This window comes from Protopterus annectens, chromosome 2.part0 (genome assembly GCF_019279795.1).
Source record: "Protopterus annectens isolate FY-2018-M chromosome 2.part0, PAN1.0, whole genome shotgun sequence".
Lineage (NCBI taxonomy): Eukaryota > Metazoa > Chordata > Ceratodontiformes > Protopteridae > Protopterus > Protopterus annectens.
The window spans coordinates 715,617,129-715,641,304 of record NC_056728.1 but is presented as its reverse complement, the minus strand read 5'-3'; the positions used below and the strand labels follow the sequence as shown (position 1 = coordinate 715,641,304).

General features: G+C 41.0%; 1 protein-coding gene across 1 annotated transcript in view; it reads right to left on the bottom strand.

The window, feature by feature from the left end:
* The window catches only part of MUSK (muscle associated receptor tyrosine kinase), a 1,728,668-nt gene that overhangs the window by 281,287 nt on the left and 1,423,205 nt on the right, over positions 1–24,176 (bottom strand). The window contains exon 13 of the mRNA XM_044061034.1: positions 12,196–12,355. Coding sequence (XP_043916969.1) covers positions 12,196–12,355 — 160 coding nt within the window. The remainder of the gene's footprint in view (positions 1–12,195; positions 12,356–24,176) is intronic.

The following is a 24,176-nucleotide window of genomic DNA, read 5'->3' as shown; positions in this document are numbered from 1 at the left end:
TCAGATTGGAATGTGATCACTGGTTACCAGGGCTGAGCCATGCTTAGCAGGTGTAAGCATTACTTAAATGTAACTGCTAAGCAGATTTGCACACTGGTAAGGAAGCCTACACAATGTAAGCATCTAACCGTTTAACCATACGTTAGCACCATTTACCATTACACAAACCCACGCAAACCTGCTCAAAACTGCCTTAACCACTCTGTATCCAACAGCCCTTGTTCTGCCCAGCAACAGAATAAACAGCCCTTGCAGGTCTCGAACCCATGATCCTGTTACATTATAGTCACAGCACTTAACCACTAAGCCATCACACCAGTGAATATGCTTGTTGATTTTTCAAATATATTTGTCAGTACACATACTGAATAGTACTGAACAACTGCTATAACTTCTATAATTGCGTAGTACTTGTTAGTGATATTAGTGTTGAATCCCGTATGTTGTTATATCTAAATATACACATATCAGATAAATATGGTGTGATACATCTGGGAAGATATATACAACAGTCATGTCTACACATAACAAGGATATAGATATATAAATACATATGTAGATATATGTATACATGTACATACACATATATATTTATATATATATATTTATATACATCTGTATATTGCATTTTATATATATATATATATATATATATATATATATATATATATATATATATATATATATATATATATATATATATATATATATATATATATATATATATATATATATATATATATATATATATATATACATGTGGGTATATAATATATGTATATATATATATATATATATATATATATATATGGGTCTAGGACTATTTCGCTGAAACACATTTGACTGTGCACAATTCACTGAAAGCTCAATTCACTGAAAACACAATTCACTAAAACACATTTCACTGAAAGTTATATATGGCCTTTTCCCCACTGTAGTGCAACCCTGAAGTTAGAAAATATAGTAAGGGGGGTGGGGGTATTTTAAATATTTTGAACTATACACATGGATACTTGCAATTTCTAAACTTAATATATATCCAAACTACACCCCCCACACCCCCCAATGTGGCAGGCAGTGCCCCCCTCACCCCCTTGTGTATAATCTGTATATGTATACATGTATGTGTACATATATATATATATATATATATATATATGTGTGTGTGTGTGTGTGTGTGTGTGTGTGTGTGTGTGTGTGTGTCTGTGTTTATATATATATATATATATATATATATATATATATATATATATATATACATACATACATATATGTATAACATATGTCCATAGTATGTAGTGGAGTCATACCTCAGCACCAATAGTCACAAACTCTTAGTGCAAGGGGATGTCATGTAAGTATTGCAGGTAAAACTGTAGACTGTTGCCACTGTAACAGGGGTTGTGTTAACAGAAATGTTGTGTTGTGAAGTCACATCTGATATTGACATGTACTTCATCATTTACTGACAAACATCATAAGATCATCATAGTTCAGTACCACACAAATCACAGTAATGATTCTGTGGAATACAGCAGATATATGACCAATGTATGTGGACAGTCTGACACACTCTGGTCAGTCCAGAGGTATACACAGAACCCCTTAGTGCAAGACATGTGGACCAAGCCTGACAAAGTGAATGTAATTACTGGAATAGATTAGCTCACACAGTTTATGCATTCACACACTCCTGTCTGTCCTGACACATAATAACTGGAGGAGCAGAGGTCACAAGCCCACATACTACCCACTAGTTAGTGACATACCTCTGTACAGCATCTCACTGCTTTGTCAGAAGTACACAATGGTTATGGTGGCCCGGCAACAGTATATCTGACAACTATCTGGACATAACATCACACTGTGTAAGTACACTGAGCTGCTAGCTATGTCACAAAGCACTGTGCAAACTACAGGCAGACTGCCACAACACTGGCCTACATTTCTTATGGCAGAATACACATGTACCTGCAAATATAGCAGGCTCTACAGGCATGTAAAAGCATGGAGTAACAGACACCTGTGTGAAAGCAAATACCCACAACCAATCTGAACACTGCCACAGTCACTTATGATAAGTGTACTTAATATTACGGTATATGGACTGTGTGATCAACACCATCCTCATATGTGCCACTCACACACTAACTCTGCATATACTGTGCCAATACACAGTGTATTCCAATGCCTGACTGTGGTATGGGACATTTGTCAGTCTGGCACTACAAACATGTACGCCTATAGGGTGCCATACACTGGAGCAGCATGCAACATCACATAGAACAGGACCAAGAACAATGACATCTACCAAGGTACATATTCATAATACACAGTCTGTCAACAATCACCATAAGTACACAGACCTGACTACTGTACGCACTACAACAGAATGTCCAGGTTTTGTCCTCAACTATAAGGCCTACTATACATAACATGTCTAGCAGTCTGATATCTCACTGGCTTGTTATCAGGTATGATGTCAGTAAGTACAAAGGTTGACAGAGTTGTGGCTGGAGGCACAAACACAGGGCCAATATTGACAAGTTGCTGTGATAAACTCATACATTTACTGGTGTAACAGGGTTTGTTGTGACATATGTCTTCTGAGGGATATGAAGTCAGTAACTCACGTCTGTCACCATGTACTGACTGCAATCCTCAGAGTATGCTACTGCATTTCTAAAGATAGGACATGTGTGAGTAACACAACACATGTAAGAATTCAAACACTGGTTAGTCTGCAGATAGCCTTACAGGTGAGAGTTTTCTCGACCACATAACACTGTCATGACAGATATTAAATCATGTAGACCAGCCATATCCACACAAACCCTGTTAAACCAACATTACTTCAAATGTAGAAGAGCAAGACTTACATTCTGTCCTCATGTCTGGAACATCCCCTCCTATTTGTTGGCCTGTCTCCACAGTGTATGTTGTAAGAGGTCTATCCCACTACTGTCTGTGATGCTGTTTGTCAAACACCAACGTGAAGTACTGCTCACAGTGAATGAAAAGGGCCAACACCCACATGATGTTCTTAGTTATAGAAGTGTGTTTCCATGCAATTGGCTATGGAATGATACCACAGCTGTTCCACATGCAATCAGCTAGTGGGGGACTGCAATTCATGCACAGGCCATCTGCTGATCATGAACATCACTTACAAAACAGATGCTGCTGCCTAAGCAAAGCAGGTGTATTTCTTTTCCACATCTACCAGAGAGGGAGTGAGAGAGACAGACAGAGACAAAGTAAGAAAGGAAGGGGGTAGCAGAGTAAGAGCTAAGCATGTTTGTGTCACACACTTACCAGTAGGGGTTTCAAGCCCCTGTCTGACTATGTATTGCTATTACATTTTTATGCTGTTATTGCATATGCCACAGAGCTTACATGTTGGAGAGCTGTCCAAAGGTATCTTTGAAGGTGAGTGACATCAGCAACATTGATAAAGGAGGGATAAGGTAAGTGTAGTACATGTGCCTGTCCACAAAAGCAGGTGTCAAGGAAGACACAGCCACACTCTCTCAGGGAGTCACACACATTATCACAGTTGGCAGGCTCAGGATTAGAATTCCTAATAAACTAGTTTGCTACACTACCGTATTATGCAGGTATCACATGCACCACAGAGGTTATCAGGCTGATATATGGGCAAAGGGTATGTCAAGGTGACTGACATCAGAAGGCATGCTACAGTAGGGCAATGGGAGATGTAGTGAGTGTGAATGGATTTCAAATCATTAATCTCCACACACACACACACACACACACACACACACACACACACACACACACACACACACACACACACACACACACACACACACACACACAGATTTGCCAGTACTGACATGCATGGGTTCATTGCTTCACAGGTGTGTAGTAGTTGACTGTGCCAGAAGGATGTACAAGGCTAGGCAAAGGGTATACCTTGGCATCAGGCCACATGATAATGGTCTGCAGTGTGGCTCAGGGGTGTAGTCCCTGTATTGGCCCACACAGGTGGGTATTGTATTCACCATCCACTCATCTGGGTTACTATTGTGGTTTGCCAGTGCTGTGCAATGCTTGCCATGTATGTGTTCTGTATTCCATAACATGGACGGTGTCTGGGCTGTGCACATGTCCCACATGCATGTTCTGTGATATGTGGAAGTGTACCTGTAGTGTCTGGGGCATGTTGTGTGGACAGATTGTTATCATCTGATGTGGCATTCCTGACCTCATGTGGTGAGAACTGGCTATGAAACTGAGGTTGTGCCTGCACCTACACTGACAGCATGATACAGGTATTCACTGGTGTTAGTGACATCTGTCTATACAGGGCATGTGTATAAGGCATGGTATTTCCTTTGTAGGTTACATTTGTTGACTCTACAGTTGTTGCAGGTGTCCAGAGGGGAGCATAGCAAAGTACCACTGTAAGCAATTATTTGCCTGTTGTAGGGATGGAACAGGGTGCCATGTCCTGTAGTCCACTGCAATCACACTATGGTTACTATCTGTGGTCAATATGCAGGGAACTACCAAGATAGTGTTTGTTGCCTAGCGAAGTGTGTTTGTGCATGAGACATGGGTGGAGAGTGTTATCTGCATAATACAAGGGTTGCCTATATTGTTCACCAATCCATAATGTCACATGTAGGGGTATGGATTGTCTACACCAGCCTCTCGGCTGTTTGACATCGGTTGTCCTTGTAAGGTGGACATTGTGACATACAGTAGGTCCTCAATATAAGAAATTTGCAAAACCCACTTTACAATGAGTCCTGTTATTACACAATCGCAGCTACCTCCACACTGGATACGGATGACACACACACACACACACACACACACACACACACACACACACACACACACACACACACACACACACACACACACGCACACTTGACAATTCAGAGATTCAAACCCCTACCTAGCTATGTATTGCTACTACAGCGTACCGCATTTACCGCATTTGCCATGGAGCTTATAGGACTAGCCCTTCCCCAAAGATGTATTTCAAGGTGAATGACATCAACAGGCTTGCCAAAGTAGGGCAATGGAAAGTGTAGTGACCGTGAATGGCCTCAAAAGCATTGATCCCTACACAAAAACACAAACACACAGAGTCTCACAGTTGCCATGTCTGGGATTAGAAGTCCTACCTAACTATTAAATCACACTATAGAATTTTGCAGTTATAGCATGCACCACAAAGCTTATAGGGCTAGCTCCTCCCCAAAGGTGTATTTAAAGGTGAATGACATCAGCAGGCTTTCCATAGTAGGGCAACGGAAAGTGTAGTGACTGTGACTGGCCTCAAAAGCATTTATCCCTACACACACAGACACACACACACACAGACACACACACACACACACACACACACACACACAGAGTCTCTCAGTTGCCATGTCTGGGATTAGAACTCCTACCTAACTAGTACATCACACTATAGCATTACACAGTTATAGCACACATCACAGAGCTTATAGGGCTATACCTTCCCCAAAGGTGTATGTCAAGGTGAATGACATCAGCAGGCTTGCCAAAGTAGGGCAATGGAAAATGTAGTGACTGTGACTGGCCTCAAAAGCATTGATCCCTACACAAAAACACAAACACACAGAGTCTCACAGTTGCCATGTCTGGGATTAGAACTCCTACCTAACTAATACACCACACTATAGCATTACACAGTTATAGCACGCACCACGGAGATTATAGGGCTATCCTTTCTCCAAAGGTGTATTTCAAGGTGAATGACAGCAACAGGCTTGCCAAAGCAGGGCAATGGGGAGTGCAGTGTGTGTGAATGGGCCATAAACCATTCATCTGGAAGCACACACACAACACTCAGTCATACACAGGTTTAAATTTAACAGGTACGCGTATACAACTGCTAGATGAATAATGACTTGGACAGTCATGTTACATAGTTATCACAAGCACCACAGACACTATAGTGCTGAGGGCTACCAGAAGCAAATGTCTACAGTGATAGAAATTTGCACATGTGGTAATGGCCAATTAGATGTGTGCTTGGTAGGACAGGCCTCATGATGGAAAGCTCTTTCTCACTGTCTGTCAGTCTCTTCCACACATCTATGTATGTCTATGTTTGGCCTATTATAGTGTGTTGTCCTTGGATATATGTGTGTATTCCTATCTGATGTGTGTACAAAGCATGACTAGTGTGCAATGTGGAGTGTGTGCACAAACATCTGTGACTGACAGATATGTATAGTCTGTTGTTGTTGCCAGACATGGGCTTCATTTCTGGAAGTTTGGGAGCATGCACAGTATGACCTTCTGTATTGAATGTGTGAATCCATTCCAGGTAGGTTTTACTCCAGTGCAGGCATTTGTGTTCTACACCTACAGTAGCAACCTGTTTCTGCATGATATCTGTAGATTGGTTGACAATATGGGGTCACAATGGGCAAAGGATAGTGGGATATTTTAATTAATTGTGTCTGTGCTGCTTCTGCTACATGGTTTTGGTGTTAGCAGAGATATTCAGACATATGCACTGTTTTACACTGTGATGTTTTATGTCATCAACTACTGACAGGTATACATATTTGCTTGCTGTACTTTCCTTGGGAACACAAGATGAATGAAGCTGTGTCCAGAAATTGTGACCTGCAGCCTACATATTCTTGCACAATCATGCTATTCTGGAGGGAGAGCTGCAGACACTTGCTGATGGGTCTGTGTAAATGGTCCAGGACCTTGGTACTATGGTGGCTGGGGATCCCATGCTTGTACATCTATCGATGTGACAGTATGGCCATATTCTGCTGTGGCCATACCTCACAGCTGTACAGATTCACAAAGGTTACCTAGAGAGAGGCAGGGCTCATATTTCTGGTCATTACTCCTTCACATTGTGGTTTATGAGCAGGTGTGTAGCTACCCAGTCTTGTGTTTGCAGGCAGGGATAGTATGTGCACACATCTGAGTTTCAGACTTCACACACTCCATGACATCCATGCTTCTACCCCCCTCTGTTATTCTATCCTCTTCCGAACATTATGCAAATGTTATCTGATAAGTATCCCTGTAGTTATCACTTTATCCGAACAGTATTTAGGGGTTGGTCCACAGTTTATGCAGTAGGACATGGTGGACATGCTACTGGGATTTATTGACATGCCCTTGCATTTGTGTTTTGTGGACTGTGTTATGTTGTTATTTGGGAGTCCATGAGATAACATACATTGGCAGTATGGGTGAGACACATGCCTTTGACAGAGGACTGTAGGGCATTTGGTAGTGATGCAGGCCATCTGTAGAAGGCTGGTGCATTGTGTCACTCCTACAGTCCCAGGCTGCAAGCCACTATATTCCCCTGGGGTGACAGGGTAGGTGTTAAAGGTGTTAATGTCAATAGTTTCTGTTCTTATTGATCCATTGGTGTGGATGCTGGCAGGGTGCTGCTTACAGCTAGGGACACACCTGCATGGGACACCTCTTCAGCATGCAGCATTTTGTGGCTATTCCCATACAGAGGTGGGGGTCATATTGTACTCATTCCCAACAGTAGGGATATGACCTGTGAGGTACCTGTAGCTGATGGTGGGGTGAGCTGGGTGCATGTGTGCTATGGAAGCTACTTGCAGCTGACTTACAGATAAACGTGGGGCATTCCACTTATACTGGCTTGTGCAGGGATATCAGCAGTTTCTCAGTACTTCATACCTTTTGTGGTCTGCCAGTGTTTGGCCAGACTACATCAGTATTCCATACTATACAGCCAACTAATGTTCTGTTAACCTGTATGTACAATTTCAAAGGTGTGTCCATTTAACAGTAACATTTTATACACTCTCTGTCTAGGGTACGTCCACCTGTGTACTGTTTGCAGGTCTAGGCCCGCATTCATGACATGTCCATCTTTCAGATGGTGACAGATATTGCATCCAAACAATTATAAGGAATACTGCTGGATTGTGTCTTGCTGGGATGCAATGTGTTTGGCACTGCAGTGGTGAGAACTTGGCACTGTCATCAACAGTACTGGCCACTGGCCACTGGGACACAACCCTCCATGCCTACATGCTGACCAGTTTCACACAATATACAACACACAAAAACCTAACACACAGAGCCCTGCATATTGTGCACATGCTACAATCTATCCTGCTACTTTGGCCAGCTTAGGTAATCTGTGCTCCATTGTTATTATACCTACACGTACATGTTACTAAATTTCTACATAGGATTGTGGGGGGAGGCACACCTGACAACTGCAAACATTTGCTATGACTGTGCTGGTATTTCAGGTACTCTGTTGGCTTCTATTTCATTCTGTTTTCTGACCTGTCATGCAGACTAGAGGCATATCAGTGTAATACAGATCTTAGGTTTTATTGACCTACATTTCAGTTTCAGACTTCTTACCCTTCAGAACTAACATCCCACTGCCTGACCTGTTGTAGTCTGTCTGTGTAGGTCTGGAGGAGAGGCTGTTCCCCATAGCCATCAATCAGAGTCCTTAGCACAGCCTTTCTTTGTGTTTGTCTACACCTGTCCTGCTGGCTGAGACTGCTGTTGGGTATGTGAGCCTCACTGACATGCATGTGTGTGTCCTATGGACACACATTTGGCCCACAACATGTCCTGCAGTGGGTTTTGTCACCTTGTCTAGTACTGCCTACAATGTTGACACCAGTATTTGTTAAGGATTTCATGCTGCCAAAATAGATGTCTGCTATCTGCTGCCATCCCATTCAGCCACCTGATTCCCTTACATGCTCACATCCATACCATAGATACAGGTAGCAGAACATACTACTACATTCAGCAATTGGTAGTGAGCATGACTTACCTTGTGGCTGTGCCAGTATTGAGGATGGTGCTGGAGGGCTGACTATGCATGTTAAGCACAGGTAGTGTCATGTTTGGCATCCTTTTTACTGTATGTGCGAGTTGGAAAGAGGTGTCATTCCCTGGGTTCCTACCATGTCAGTTTATGTGATATACTTTGCCTCTTTGCCAAGGCCTGGGCATACTGGGTATGCCTCCTTCTGCTTACTGGGACAGGCTCAGGTTGTTCCTCCTCCAAGTCACTCCTTGCCTGTGCTGGCCTTGGCAATGGTGGGGGGCTGTGTGGCCCTGCCCCATGCTGTTTCTGCTGCAGCTGTTTCCGCAGGATCATATTGTATAGCATGCACATACAATGACAATTTGGGTACATGTAGCTGGTGAGTACTGCAAGGCTCCACTGGATATGTCCAGGCACCGGAACCATGACTTGAGCATCCCAAACACATGCTCTATTATGATTCTGGGCTGTGTGTGTGCCTCATTATGGAGTTCTTGTTTGGGTGTGTGTGCATTTCCGATGGGTGTCATCAGCCATGGCTCCAGTGCGGAACCAGCATTCCCCACTAGGTGGCCATATGGGAAGTCCAGATGTGGTAGTCGTGATAGCTTCCAGGGCTGCCAGCACACACATTCATTATAATGCCCTGGGCATCGCACATGACCCGGCAGTTGATGGAGGGGAAGCCCTAGCAGTTTATGTATACTCTACCCCGCTCACCAGGTGGTGCATTGATGTGTATGTGCGTGCAGTTTATAGCACCCAGTACCTCAGGGTATTCTGCTATTTGGTGGAAGAGATGCATATTGCTGGTCATCGCCTCATGGGTGTTGAGGAAATATATGTGCTCACCGGAATGTGCTGACATGGCATCCAGTAACTGGTGGAGTACCCTGGATGCTGATGCCTGTGAGATCCCCATGATATCCCCAGTTGGCCTTTGGAAAGTACCTGTGGCTAGTATTCTTAATCTTACACATACCTTGGTATCCACTGGGATGGGTTCCCCTCTGTTAGTTCTGTGTGTGAGGCGTGGCTGGCACAGCTCAAAATTTGCTCTAGGAGGTCCCTGTCCACCCATAGCACTCCACTATGTCCAGCTCATGTAGCCCCTAGTAGGTTACCCTGGGTCTGTACACTCTTCTCCTTCTCCTCACTGTGGGTTGGTCATCAGCATTCTCATCCTCACCACCCTCAGCCTTTTCCACATGTTGATTTATGAGAGCAAAAGCAGCTCCTATCATTTTGTTGCTTTTGTTAGGTAAAATTTCCCCATTTGTGTACACCGGTGGTGTAGAGATTGTGGAAAAAAAAACAGAGGGAAAGGTGTTTGCATAGTTTATAGTAGTGTGCTGGGCTGGGCTGCTGCCTGTGTAATTGGCTGATTCTGATACATTTCACCTGCCAGCTATGCTAGTTCTCCTTAATTACCTTCCTACTACTGTTTTCCCATCACATTGCCTTCCTGTTTAAGCACAGAGGCCCACTGCACAAACCCAGTGCTCAGATGTGAACGGAGCTTCTATTTCCTGGTTTAATTTTTTTTTTGTTTAAAACCCGGTGCGTGGCGCACACACCTGTTTAGGCAATGTAAAGACTGCTAGGCAGCTTCAAACACACCCCCTTCCCTAGCTCTGCTAAGCTAAGGGCAAACCTGAGCCACAGAGCTCCAATAAGCTTACATACTGACACACCCCTCTATGATGTCAGCTAACTCTTAGGCTTGCACCATGGTTTTCCTGCACTTACACAGTTGGCTGATGACTAGCAATGAGGGGAAATCTGTGATTCAGTATCATTCCCCTCATTTGCATAGAGCTGACTGCTAATGCCTATTACAAGTCTAACACTAAGCCTTCCCACTTAGCAACCACTATTCAGTGGCCTTGTTGTCTTCTGCCTGCCATTGATTATAATGGAAAAATTGTCATTTTGCCTGAAAAGCTTTTTTCAAGGTTTTATTTTTATTTTCAGGCCGATTCTGTTTGCACGCTGCTGCCCTATGCTTAAACGTCCGAAATCGGCCCAAAAAAAAATAAAAGTTATTTTTTGTTATTTTGAAACTATTTTCATGACAATGGTCATATATTTGGCCATTGGCATGCCTTCCACATTATATACACCCTTTATTTGGAGCTGTCATGGCTCCATTTTGTAGTTTGCAGAAATGTACTCGGTTACTAGCTGAATACATTTCTGCAGGTTACACTAATCCTGCACGGATGGCAAACTGCTTCCTGGATTGTTAATTCACCTCATTTGCATGGTTTTCACCTGCAAATGGAGTAATTAACATACAGGAGCTTTGTCCATGCAGGAATAGTGCAGGAGCGCTCGTGCACATCCCGGGAGCTTGTTCCTGGATCTCTCGGCAGCCATATTGCCTCCACCAGCTCTTGCACTATTCCTGCACGCAGTGCAGAGCTTGCCGAATCTCAGGGAATAATAGTTGCATGTAAGTATTGTAAACATCCATGTACAGTGTCACTTGTTGCTCGGTTCATATTATTAATGGAACAGTGAATGTTATGTTCACAGGGTAACTGATCCCGTTCTTATTGTTGCTTGCTAGTCTTTGGATAGGTGCTTAACATAGTGAATGGACTATGGAAACAATGCTCATCGGCATGTTACACTAGTTCTACATTTCTGTTTCTGCCTCTGCAAACTGTTTGGTTTATCCACTTAACACCTTTAACCCAGTTTAGGTCCATGTGTGTGCATGAGTGCGTGTGTGTGTGTGTGTGTGTGTGTGTGTGTGTGTGTGTGTGTGTGTGTGTGTGTGTGTGTGTGTGTGTGTGTGAGTGCGTGTGTGCGTGTGTGTGTGTGTGTGTGTGTGTGTGTGTGTGCATATGCATGCACGTTTGTGTCTGCGTGCTTGTGTGTTTGCTCTTTGAGTCAATGTTATTAAATATTTAAATAAAGTTTACATTTTTAGGTATAAAATATTTAATTATTATGTTTCCTAAGTATTAGTCATAAAATTATTTTGCAGCAAAAATATAAAAATAATAAATGATAAAAATAAAGCCAATGCAAAACAACTTAGCAGTTATTCCATTTTCTAAATGCAAGAATGCCCTCCAGGATCATCATTACAGGGAAATAAAGAACCTTATAGGAAAGTAGAGGCCCTCTTCTAGCAGTGTCAGGCCTCACAATACTAATGAGTGGTTCATTATTTTCCTGTAATGTCCCCCCTGTTGCGCACCATTGTAAGATTACTGTATAGATCAGTGGTTTCAGGTGTAGCTAAATTTCATCTTACAAATATGTTATTTTATGATTTATATTTTTGATTTCAATCTGAATAGGTCAAACAACAATTTTGCATGTAGGTGTGACCATGCTTATTCTATAGTGTTACTCACCATTCCCACAGAGAGGCACATTACAGTACTCCCATCTTACAGAGCGGTCAACTGTATAACACCAGGGCCGTGCACTTTCTCCTCCAGGGTTACGGCAATAATTTTCAGAATTCTGAAGCTCAGGAAAAATATCTGGGGATCTTCTATGAAAATGTGGAACCTTTTAATATAAAAAAATGTATCTATCAGGATATTTTCAAGTTGCACACATATTCTGTCTGTTGTTTTAAACACCAGACATCACCATTCATGAAAGAAAAAAAAAACTGAAAAATAATTATAGACTTTGTGATCATAAATTTAAAGGCAGCATGATCTTTAAAACTTAATGAATTTTCAGCTATACAACTCTCTTTCCAAAACAACTATGATTTATTGCATCTTTGTCAATTTGATCATGAAAGTAATGACAGAAATAATAATGTGGCAGTTATTTTGGATAAAACGACGTGATATTTTAGAATTCATCTCTACCCTCATATATTCATACTTTGCACAAAAAGGTTCTATGAATGCTTTTGAACGAATATAGAAATGTATAAAGAAGTTCATTATTTCAACTCAACAAAATTTTGCATTTTGCAGTTTCTAACCTTTTTTCCCAAAAAATAGTGCTTGGAAGTATAACTGAAAATTGTACTAATACATAATAACAAAGAAATAAAATAGGGAAAAAATGATAAATTTGCATATGTAAGCTTAACTGAGTGAGCATATTTACAAAGAGTGAGCAGTTACCTTCTGATAGTATATAGAAAGTGCTAAGGATTTGACCCAGCTTTGACTTTTAATTCACAGTAAAATCACTTTGTTGTTGGCCTTTTAAACAAGACACTTATGAATAATTTGTATAGGATACAAGCTAAATGTTTCAGCTTAGTTGTCAATAGATTTCCAAATGTCACTCAGATGCTTGATCTCTTCTAAAGGACCTTACCTTACTTTTCTCTACAGAAAAAACACCATTGCCATGAGGAATGTGCTAATCAGTTCTGCACTGTGTCCTGTATATTAAACAAAATGTCTCATAAATATCATCACAACTGAGATAAATTATCAAAGGACTGCTTCTTCCAAATATTCAAATAAACAAGGAAAAAGTTACTGTCAGATGCCTGTCGAGTGCCAGGATCCGCGACATAACACACGCACTCAGGTCACTCCACAACAAGTACAAATATGACTGCCATTGTCCATGTTGGTGTGAATGACCTGAGATGTACCTCCCTGGACTGCATGAAAAGAGACACGGAGGAGCTCTCAGATCTTGTAGCCCTGGCAGGTATGACTCTAGCCCTGAGTACCATCCTGCCATCACCCAGAATGATACCACAGTACAAGGACAAAATGATTGACTTCAACAATTGGCTAAGCTTCTGGTGTCATTCTAAGGGGATCCAGTATCTGTCTCCCTGGGATGACATGATCGACAGACCACGATGCTTTGCCAGAGATGGCCTGCACATGTCGCCCTTGGGATTCTGGATACTGGCTAAGGCTCTTGCCACCCCCATAGTGCCTTTTTAGGCAAGGTTCAAATGAAAAATTCACCACCTTAACAGGTACAAACAAGCAAAATCTGAAGGTAATGCTACTCAATGCTAGAAGTCTAAACCTCAAAATGCATTCACTCGAGGCACTCCTTAAAATGGAGAACATCGACATCTGTGCAGTGACAGAGACCTGGTTCAAGGCTCCAGAGAGCACCCCTGCATTACCAGGCTATAATTCATACCACACCTTTTGGCCACCTAACCTGGACTGAAACACTAAAGGTGGAGGCGTGTCCATATTTATTAAGGATATCCACACCTCCAGGCTAGTTGCTCAGCATAATGCATCAGAGATTATCCAAGTGCAACTAACTCTGGGCAAGACAGCAATCTAAATTGTAACTTGCTACAGATCCCCCACCATGCTCTAGGATTCCCACTCCTCATTTCTTGATACACTGGAAAATATTAGGGTACAACCCAACACCCTAATAATGGGTGATTTCAACTACCCCACCATTAACTGGGAAAACTACTCATGTACCAACTCTTTTGCTCAAAGCTTTCTGGAATTCATTAATTCCAATGCCTTGGATCAACTTATCCATGCCCCCACCAGGGGCAGCAATATCCTAGACCTGGTCATTACCAACATGGGTGAACGGTGTTCCACACCAGAGGTCAATTCCTCATTGGTTAGATCCGACCACAAGCTAATAACCCTAGACATCCACATCCCACCCTCACCCCTCCCATTAGGGAAACCACCATAATAAATTTCCCCAAAGCCATCTTCACGCTTATAAAGACAGAAGTGGCAAACTTCACGACACACATGCAGATGGACAATAGAGGTACAACTGCTGAATCCTACACAAATTGAGTTTATAAGCACTATGCATGGATTGTGCTATCCCTAACAGAACCAAGATGCTCTCCTCCAAAAAAAGAAAGCCAATCTGGTAGTTCCCTGCCATAAACAAACTCTACAACAGAAGAAAGAAACTGTTGCAAAAAAGAGTAAAATCCCATGATTGGTGGAACTCCCTGGTCAGCCTCAGTAAGAAGCTGAGATCCCTCATAAAATCCCCCAAAGCTAGTTATGAAAACAAAATTGCCACTGATTCTAAAGACAACCACAAAGCATTCTATAGCTGTGTCATGAATCTCAGTGGCAACACTCAGATCTGCTCTGAGTTACAGCACAATGGCACTAAATATACAGAACCAACTGATATTACCAACATCCTGGATGATAGATTCAGTGCTAACTTTACCTCCTCCCTCACCCCCTAAAGGCCCCATCTCTATACCGGAAGAATGCAAAGCTCCTGTAATCACGGCTGCACAGGTATAAACCACACTCTCCAAAGACAAGTACACAGTATCCATGGGACCTGACAACATCCCAGGCTGCATTCTACATGAACTATAAAATGAACTTGCACCCCACCTAAGCACCATGTTCAATCATAGCCTAACCTCAGGCTTTGTGCCCACTAAATGGTGCACAGCAATGGTTATCCCACTCCACAAAGGGGAAGCCACCATGGACCCTGGGAACTACTGCCCCATTAGCCTAACGAGCCTGGTATGCAAGGCCATGGAATGTATCATCATGGATCTTATACACAAAGACATTGGTAATCTCCAAACTCTGGACCCTACCCAGTTCGGGTTTGTAAAAGGCAGATCATGTCTCCTAAACCTGATAGATTTCTTTGAAGCAGTCACCAAAACCGTAGACGAGGGTAACGTGGTTCACACAACCTATCTAGATCTCGCCAAGCATTTTGACACCAACCCCCACTCTGGAATTATAGATAAACTCATTAAACTAGCTATAAATCCTTATGTCACAAGATGGTTTGCCAGCTGGCTCACTGACAGAACCCACACTGTGAAAGTAGCAGACTGCAAATCCGACTTCAGACCAGTGACAACTGGCATCTACTTTTTTGATGTACAGGTTAACACAGAAGGCCTTTGGCTAATGAAGTTCACAGATGACTGCAAACTAGGAGCCATAATCAAAACTCCTAATGGTGTGGACATCCTACAAAAGGGTCTCACAGAGGCAGATGCCTGGTGTCAAAGCCATGGCCTCAAGCTCAATGCTAAAAAGTGCATTGTCATCCCTTTTGTTAAAACCTCTGTACCCATGAGCTACCACATAGGTGGTAATCTACTTAACATCGAAAGTGTGATAAGAGACCTTGGGACACGGGTGGACAGTAGTCTCTCCTTTGATAATCACATCGCCACAGTAGTCAGGAAATCCTTCTACATGGCACACCTCATCACAAAAGGTTTCTCATGCAGGAAAAAAGAAGTCATTGTTTCCCCTCTACTTGTCACTCATTAGACCAATTATAGAGTACAACGCCCCTTTTGGTATGTACCTCACAAGACATCTAAAACAACTGGAAAAGCCACAGAAATACCTCACAAAGATTATACTGGCCTCAAACAGATGACCTACGCAGACTGTCTCAAAAAACTCCAGCTTTACTCCATTGCATATCGCCTACTCAGAGATGATCTCTGCCTATCATACAAAGCTATGTCAAACCCAGAGCTGTTGGACATGCTCTACTTAAAGAAATCTCAATCCTTCTGAGCTACATGCTCTAGGGACCTAAACCTTGTCACTACAATAAACAGAACATGCTGGAGGGATAGATTCCTGTCCCAGAGACTTCCCATACTCTGCAGCAAACTACTTATCTATATAAAACAAAGCTCCTCATTAGCACTCTTCAAGAAAACTCTTGATGATTGGATGGGAAATAGGAAATTCACCCCGGGGATCACCTCTATGGCTCTGCTCAACAGGAGCACAGGAAAATAATTTTCTTGTGTGGCGAACGCCAGGATATTTTTTTGGCTAGGCTTATATACGCCCTAGGGCCAATAGCCTAGTACCTACCTATGAACCTATTGTGATGACTCCTAGGATTATGGATGGCCTGGTGTTCTGTGTCAAATCTCAGTGTTTTTGTTCTTGCAATCCTGATGTGCATCAAATGCATGTTGTGGAGAAAGATGTAAAGTAATAGTCTCATGATGCAAACTTGTGAAAACCAGTCACTTTACATCCTGCACCGTGGCACTCGTTTGATTCTCAAGGCCAATTTGCAGTACTGCCTCTTCATACATACCTGCAATCTTGTGTTAGCTGTCCCAGATAAGGGTGCAGATCAGGGATATTGATGATTAAGATGTGCTGAACTATCTTAAGGGGGGTGTACTGGAAACATCTCTTTATCACTTCACTCTTTTTTCACTATGTTCAAAAACAGCTATGTTCTGTCACCCTTTCACATCATCTGTATTTATCTGTGGGCCACCACTCGCTAAACCTCTGATTTCTTTGTTAATGGCTGCATCTTTTGTATAAATTCTCTTGAGTGAAAAAGATATAATTAGCGACTTGGAAATGAAATGATGTACCTTACCACTGTTTCTCGTCAGGATAACCTCTAGCTTTCCTGCTGCTCTAAAAAGGATAGTAGATTTTGGACAATCAATGAATGACTGATGAATGAATGATTGATTGTCCTTTTTTGTGGCACTTTCTTTCTATGATTGACCCATGACTGGCTGGAAAGCAACACTGTACCATTATTTCAAAACCTGAAAGTACTTATGTCAAACATTGCAGACCACTGACTAAGGACAACTGACCTGAAGAATATATGTCTGTCTACACTGAAGTAGCAGCCAGTTATAGTTATTTTATACTTATGAACTAGTCCTCACTAACAATAAGATGAGCATTGACATAATGAGTTAAGACCTCAGCAGATAAAGCGAGTTTGTGTTATGGCTGTACTAGGAAGCATTAATGTAGCTCAGCTAAGTTATGTTTTTATAGCACTATATCTGAGATTTGGGTGATTGCCGTCTTCAGTATGTTTTATACCTTTAGTTTCCACATGCAATTAGTCATACCCCACTATCACACATATTGGATATATTTTTTACCAGGGTTTCATTGCTCTTCAGTGCACATGGCAGACAGAAACAGAAGGGTCTGACATAAATACAGCTTAGAGTCATTTTCTACATGGTTTCCTATTGGTTCCTGGGACTCTAGTCTACAATGATGTCACTGAGCATGCTTTACATTTAAATCATTAAGTGCAGGATGTTTGCCTGCATCACATTGAGGTTTCAGGCCTGCTGAGTATTTCCAGGTCAGAAGTTGAGGGTAAAATACCAGTAACAATTCTCTTTCTCACACAGTGAGACAGCTTCCAGCCACCAATGCCTGTCCTTGTAGTTGAACTTCCAGCATCAGTGAATCTAACCAAACCCTGTATTTGCCTAGCATCTGTGCAACTTACCCTGGTTTGAATCGACTAATTTATTTCAATTTTACTAGTTTCATATAAACATTAAACACTAAACATGGTGTACACCACTGCCTGGATCATCTGAAACTGGAAGGAACAAACTTATATATCATTGCTATTCAAGAATGCATGATACTTGTCAAATATATGATATACAGCACCCAGAATGTCAGCAGGAAAGTACAACAAAACCTTCACACATAAAATTACTGCTCAGTTTTGCCTTTTCTTCTTTTGGCTTTTCCCAGTTAGGGGTCGCTGCAGCGGATCATCTGGCCGCTCATGATTAGCAGAGGAGCTCTACAGTGTCAAGTTGCCAGCCCGGCACCCAAACATCCACAGAAGGCACACATACGCACACACCTAGAGCCAATTTAGAGTGCCCAAGCCACCTACTGCATGTCTTTGGGATGAAACCGGAGCACCCGGAGGAAACCCACACAACCACAGGGAGGACATGCAGACTCCAGACAGAAGGAACCCCAGCTGAGAATTGAACTGGAGAACCTCTTGCTGTGAGGTGGCAACGCTAACCACTGCACCACCATGGCTGCCCTTACTGCTCAGTTTTGTCTAAAATCCTTAAATTGTCAAGATTTAGTATTACTTGTGAAGTGCCTGAGTTTTCCAGCTAAGTATTCCTAATGAGTCCCATTTGGTTATGAGCTGATAAGTAGGAAAAGAAGTGGAACAAAGTGGGAAGTGTTATTTTTAAAGGAAAATATATTAAAAGTGAACTAGTTGTATGCAAGCAGTATGAAATTAAAATGCACATCTTGGTAATAGTTTAAATGACAAAAGCAAAAGAAAATGACTTGTGATTGACTTTTTTGTAAAATAAAATATGTGAAGAAAATGTGCATAACAATATGTAACTACATTTTTCACCACAGAAATGAAGTGCAGTTTAAAATTAAACTAATTGCTCCATAAAGTGTGCACTGTTCGAAAGTCTACTACCTGGGAATGCTGCCGAGGATACGTGATAATGATGATGATGGTGATGCCTTATTTGGAGAGCATTTAACCAGGGAATGACAGGGAGAGTCCCCTCCAGAAGTATATAACTGTGGAATCAGGAAGACATCTTCTAAAATTCAAACTAACGTCACAGTAAATCTAGCTTGACTGACTGTTATCTCAAAAAAGATGTTATATGAAGTTATAGGGCTGACTGCTGCAGGGTATCTTGGGAAGCAGACCTCAACTATTAGTCCTTTGCCTATAAGAACTCTGAAAATTCTGTTTTGTACTAACAACACAGAAAGAATAATGACACAGTATACCCTTAGCCAGAAGCAGATAATTTCTACTGCAGGTAGTTTTTTTTGGGTCTATATTATAACCTCGAATGATTAAAAGAGCGAACACTCTTTAATCGACCCTTTAAAATCAAAAGCACTAAATCCTGAACACGTCACAGAGATTTTTTTTCCCAGGGGAAAAAAATCACTGGGCCATTTTCGGGACGTTGCCATTTCCTTCAATGTGGTGCAATCTGGGAGTTGGCATATTTAATTAGTGGGTGTGGGGGGACAGCCCCTCATATCGGGTGGTGTGTTGGGCGAAGCCCCCCACTTTATTTTGTATTTTTTTTTTTTTGCGAAGCAGCGATTTTTTTTCCTGGGAAAAAAATCATTGTTCTGTGTGTTCAGGATTTAGTGCTTTTGATTATAAGGGATCTATTAAAGAGTATTCACTCTTAATCATTCGAGGTTATAATATAGACCCTTTTTTTCTGAACATTTTCTGTAGGATAGAATGTTCTATTTTTGCTTCCTTATTGAAGTTCTATGCTGTTTGCATACTTATTTGAACAGAATTTGTTTAAACCTTTTTATTTCAAGTGTTTTTATTATACAAATTTAAATGTGCATAGTTAATGTTTTATTTATCCATTTAAGGGTTTATACATTTTAGTAGAACCAGCAACTGCATGGTAGCTACCCTATGAAGGGTGACTCCTCAGAGTTAATTGCTGCCATTTGAGTATTTCTTGATTTGCTAATTTTATGGGTGAATAGTTCTTCCTTTTATAGCTTTGATTAACTGGTGGCAGAGTAGCATAGACTTGAAAGGGGGGGGGGTGTTGACACTGGACAGTTTATGTTTACCTCCACTATCCTGGACAATATTGTATGAGACTGACTGCAAAATCATCTTGACTGAGTATTAATTTCTGTTGGTAAGATTGCACTGGAAGAGTCAGTATACGTTTGGTGAAATCCTGTGGAGCCACTAATTATATCTCTGAAATGTAGCTGCACAGTGTACCACTCATTGTTTGAGTTGGGTAAAATCCTGGGAAGACAGTGGGTATAACTCTGAACTATAGCTGCACAATGAAACATTCATTTGCATGTGGGGGGACTTACTATAATGTAAGACAGCACATTTACTATATACCTCTAAAGTTATATACTCTTGATGTGTTAATGGCTACAAGTGGTAGGATTCAAATTTTATATTGCTACTTTTACTGCACACAAATATTGTTGGTGGTAGTGCAGACATTAAAGTATGTAGCAAATGTGGTCTTGTCAGTAGTTCAATATCTGAGAATGTTATTGTAATTATTTGTTACAGTAACTTGGCTCCAGATGTGAGTATGTCTAACATGATTATGTAAATTCAGTGTTAAGATTATTTAAGTGGGACTCTTAAATCTTGTTGCAGCTCCTAGGTTAACCATGAAATACCAGTGCAAGGGTCTTTAATTTTTTTTAATAAAACTCTAACAAAATTATTATTATTCCTGCTGTCAGTAGCTTAACAAATTCAGTCAATTGTTTTATGTCCAATATTTTATTGGATAAGAACTTATAAAGAAAAATATTAATCTTCTCTCTCAGGGTAACTGCTGAATAGAGGCAGTATAATGCTTTAACTGAAGCTCCTGGACATTTGTCCAGTCAGGACAGGAGAACTAAACATGCATTACATGGACCACACATTCTGTCAGCCCAGATGTTGCACACATGGACCACGCATTGTGTCAGCCCAGATATTGCACGCATGGACCACACATTGGGTCAGCCCAGATGTTGCACACATGGACCACACATTGGGTCAGCCCAGATGTTGCAGCATTGGATTAGTATTCACTTTGCTAGGCAGCTGACTTCTTGAGCCCTTGCTGGGTCAGTATTGCCTTAACCATCTAAGGCAATTATCAGACAAAAAGTATATTGTTCAATTATTTTCCAAATGCAGGTGCAGGTTATCATCCAGATGGTAAAGGTATAAAACACACTGGTCTACTTTTTGTCTTTCTTCTGGTTCATTAACACCATATTTCATTACTTTTTTAAGTTCACTGTTTGGCATGCATACAAAAGGCCTATCCAGTTTAGAGGAGAGACCAACAAGCTTGATGGCTGTTTGAATGGAACGAAATACAGACTGCATATTTTACAAATGTAAAACAACCCTGGGGAAAAAAAAGGTCAGCAACCAAGAGGATGGTGAAGCTTAATTAATTAATTTCAGATCCATCATATGTTGCTGCACAGAGGGAAGTAATAATTTTTTAATAAACAGATATCTGTCAACTTATTTTTGAGGAAGATCTACAATGGCATGGTGATCACTACAAATGTAGGTACTTGAAATATGGATTTTGAGAGGAGTACGGTTTCCGTAAGTTGATAGAGTCATAGGTATGTGCTATAACAGCTGCTGTTTTGGGCCATTTTAAGCCTAGCCAATTTCCCTTTTTCTGCTCAAAATAAGTGATGTAATTTACAGACTGGTCTTACCCATCGCATGGTCACTAATTATATAGTACCCAAATGAGAATAACTGGTATCATAGGTAATTTGAGGCTCCCATGCAAAGGATAAACCATTTAGGAGCTGCCTCTGTAAGTTAGTAGCTTTCTGTTTCCCACCCATATAGCTCAGTTGTGCTTGAATATGGACAGGGATGAACTATGTTGTCTGTTCACAGCAGCGGTATCATCTGTGACATTTTCCAGTTTCTCCAAACTATTCTGCTGATGTTTCAGAAAAGGTTTAGCTCCAGAGACCAAGTACTTCTGATGCCATTTGACTTGCTGATGTGCAGTAACTCCATAAATAATGGTTCCATTTTCAAGGAAAGGACACAGTGTCATGTTTTCCACTTTTTTCCAAAGATACTAATGAATCTAATATCGCTTCCCCTGCTCCACTTTCCAGATTGCTGACATTTATTACCAAGCATACCCCTCAACTACCCAGAATGCTGCAGAATGTTGAGATTTTTGCTTCACAGTTTAGTATTTTTGATATGTTCTTCATAACATCCTTCATTTTCTAACAAATCATTGAGGACTGAAGTCATTAATTCATGACAGATGTTTGAACTTCAGACTTTATATTCTTCAGAAAATCCATATTAATGTAAAACCTTTTATTCTAGAAAATGTCTAAGTTTATAACACCAATGTTTAAAATCCTTGATTTTGATTCTTTGTCTCCCTTTCATTATTTATGTCTTTGTCCTGAATTCTTGGACTAAGGATTTGAGGGCTATTGCTAAAAGGAGCTAGTTCTTATTTGTAATATGTGCAATTTGCATTTCTTATCTTGCTGACTGGAAGAACAACATTCTTCCAACATTTACTTACACATGTATTTCTTATTGCTAACAAGCCTCAGAAAACCCTGCTCTGTGTAGCAAGAACTGAACATAAGAGAAAAACACCAAAGAATTTCTCAGATGTTAGTAACTAACTAACTAACTAACTAACTAACTATATATCTAACCAATTAAAGTTTATCAGAACTGAAAAAAGTTAAACTTTATTATTATGGCACTTCAAACTCCAAAAATTGAAAGAAAATACTAAAACAAACATTCAAATATAAGTAGATACAGACATACAGCCTGTGATAAGTAACCGATATTAATGAACCTATAACATATTTCCAGCTTAGCTCTGAGTTGCAATATATTGAACTATAAAATATACAGCTTACTTATATTTCAGCATGGTTTTTGAAATTCAATTCAACTCTGTCTGTATTTGATATACTAAAACAGTATAATAACTCTTAAATTCACATACCCCCCAGATTTACTAAACTTCCTTGCAGGACTAGCTTAGTCCTGCATGGAGGTGCCAATTTAGGAGCAGGATGGCAGTGTGCCATGCATATTAATAAGGCGTGCTGTCCGAGCTGCAAGGTTTACACGGAGCGTGTAAGAGTGCAGAGGGCGTGTCTGAGAGCAGAGCTCTCAGAATAAATATGCCCCCGCCCGCAATGTAGAACAGCAGAAGGGGGTAAGAAATGAGCGAGACAGCTCATAGGTGTCCTCATATCCCCACCAAAAGTCCCCCATCTGTACAACAGCAACAGTACATATAAATAAAATGAAGAAACCCTTTTATTATTTTTTTACAAATCCGATTGAAGCTAACCGTAGGTGTCCTGGTGTGCCCAATCGCTTAACTATAGTTAAAGCAGCTTAAAAGGCTGAAGAGGATAACAAGGAAGATATATGCAAATGAAGCAGCACAGCAATAGTGTAGTGGGCAGAGCATTCGCCTAACCAGCAGCCATTCCTGGTTTGAGTCCCATTACAGCACAGTCTATTTTACATGGCAAAACATGGTATAATCAATATTTTTGTTGCAGAACCCACTAAATAACATATATTTATGAACTGGAGTACAGCAGGAAATGCACATGTGAAGTGTCAGTGTCATGATGAATAAGGCACTAGTAAGCAGGTTTAAGCACAAATAAGCAGTAATAAGTATATTTAAGCACTAGTAAGCATGTTTAAGTGTGTTTGCATGGGGGTAAGCACTGCCTACACAGAGTAAGCAAATTAGAAGCTAACTGAGTGTAAGAAACTGTAACCGGAAGTAAGCAGTGCTTACCTCCATACAAACCCGCGTCAAACCCGCTTTAATGTGCCTTCATCACTCTGTATACAACGGCCTGTGTTCTTCCCAGCAACAAAATAAGCCTATGCAAGGCTTAAACCCAGGACCCTGTACACTACAGTCACAGTAGTTAATCACTAAGCCATCATAGCAGTACATAAGACTGGGGTTTCAACAAACAAATCCTCAGGAAAATAAAAATGAACATGTGAAAGGAATCTATGTACAGTGTGATGTTGTATAACCTGCTACATA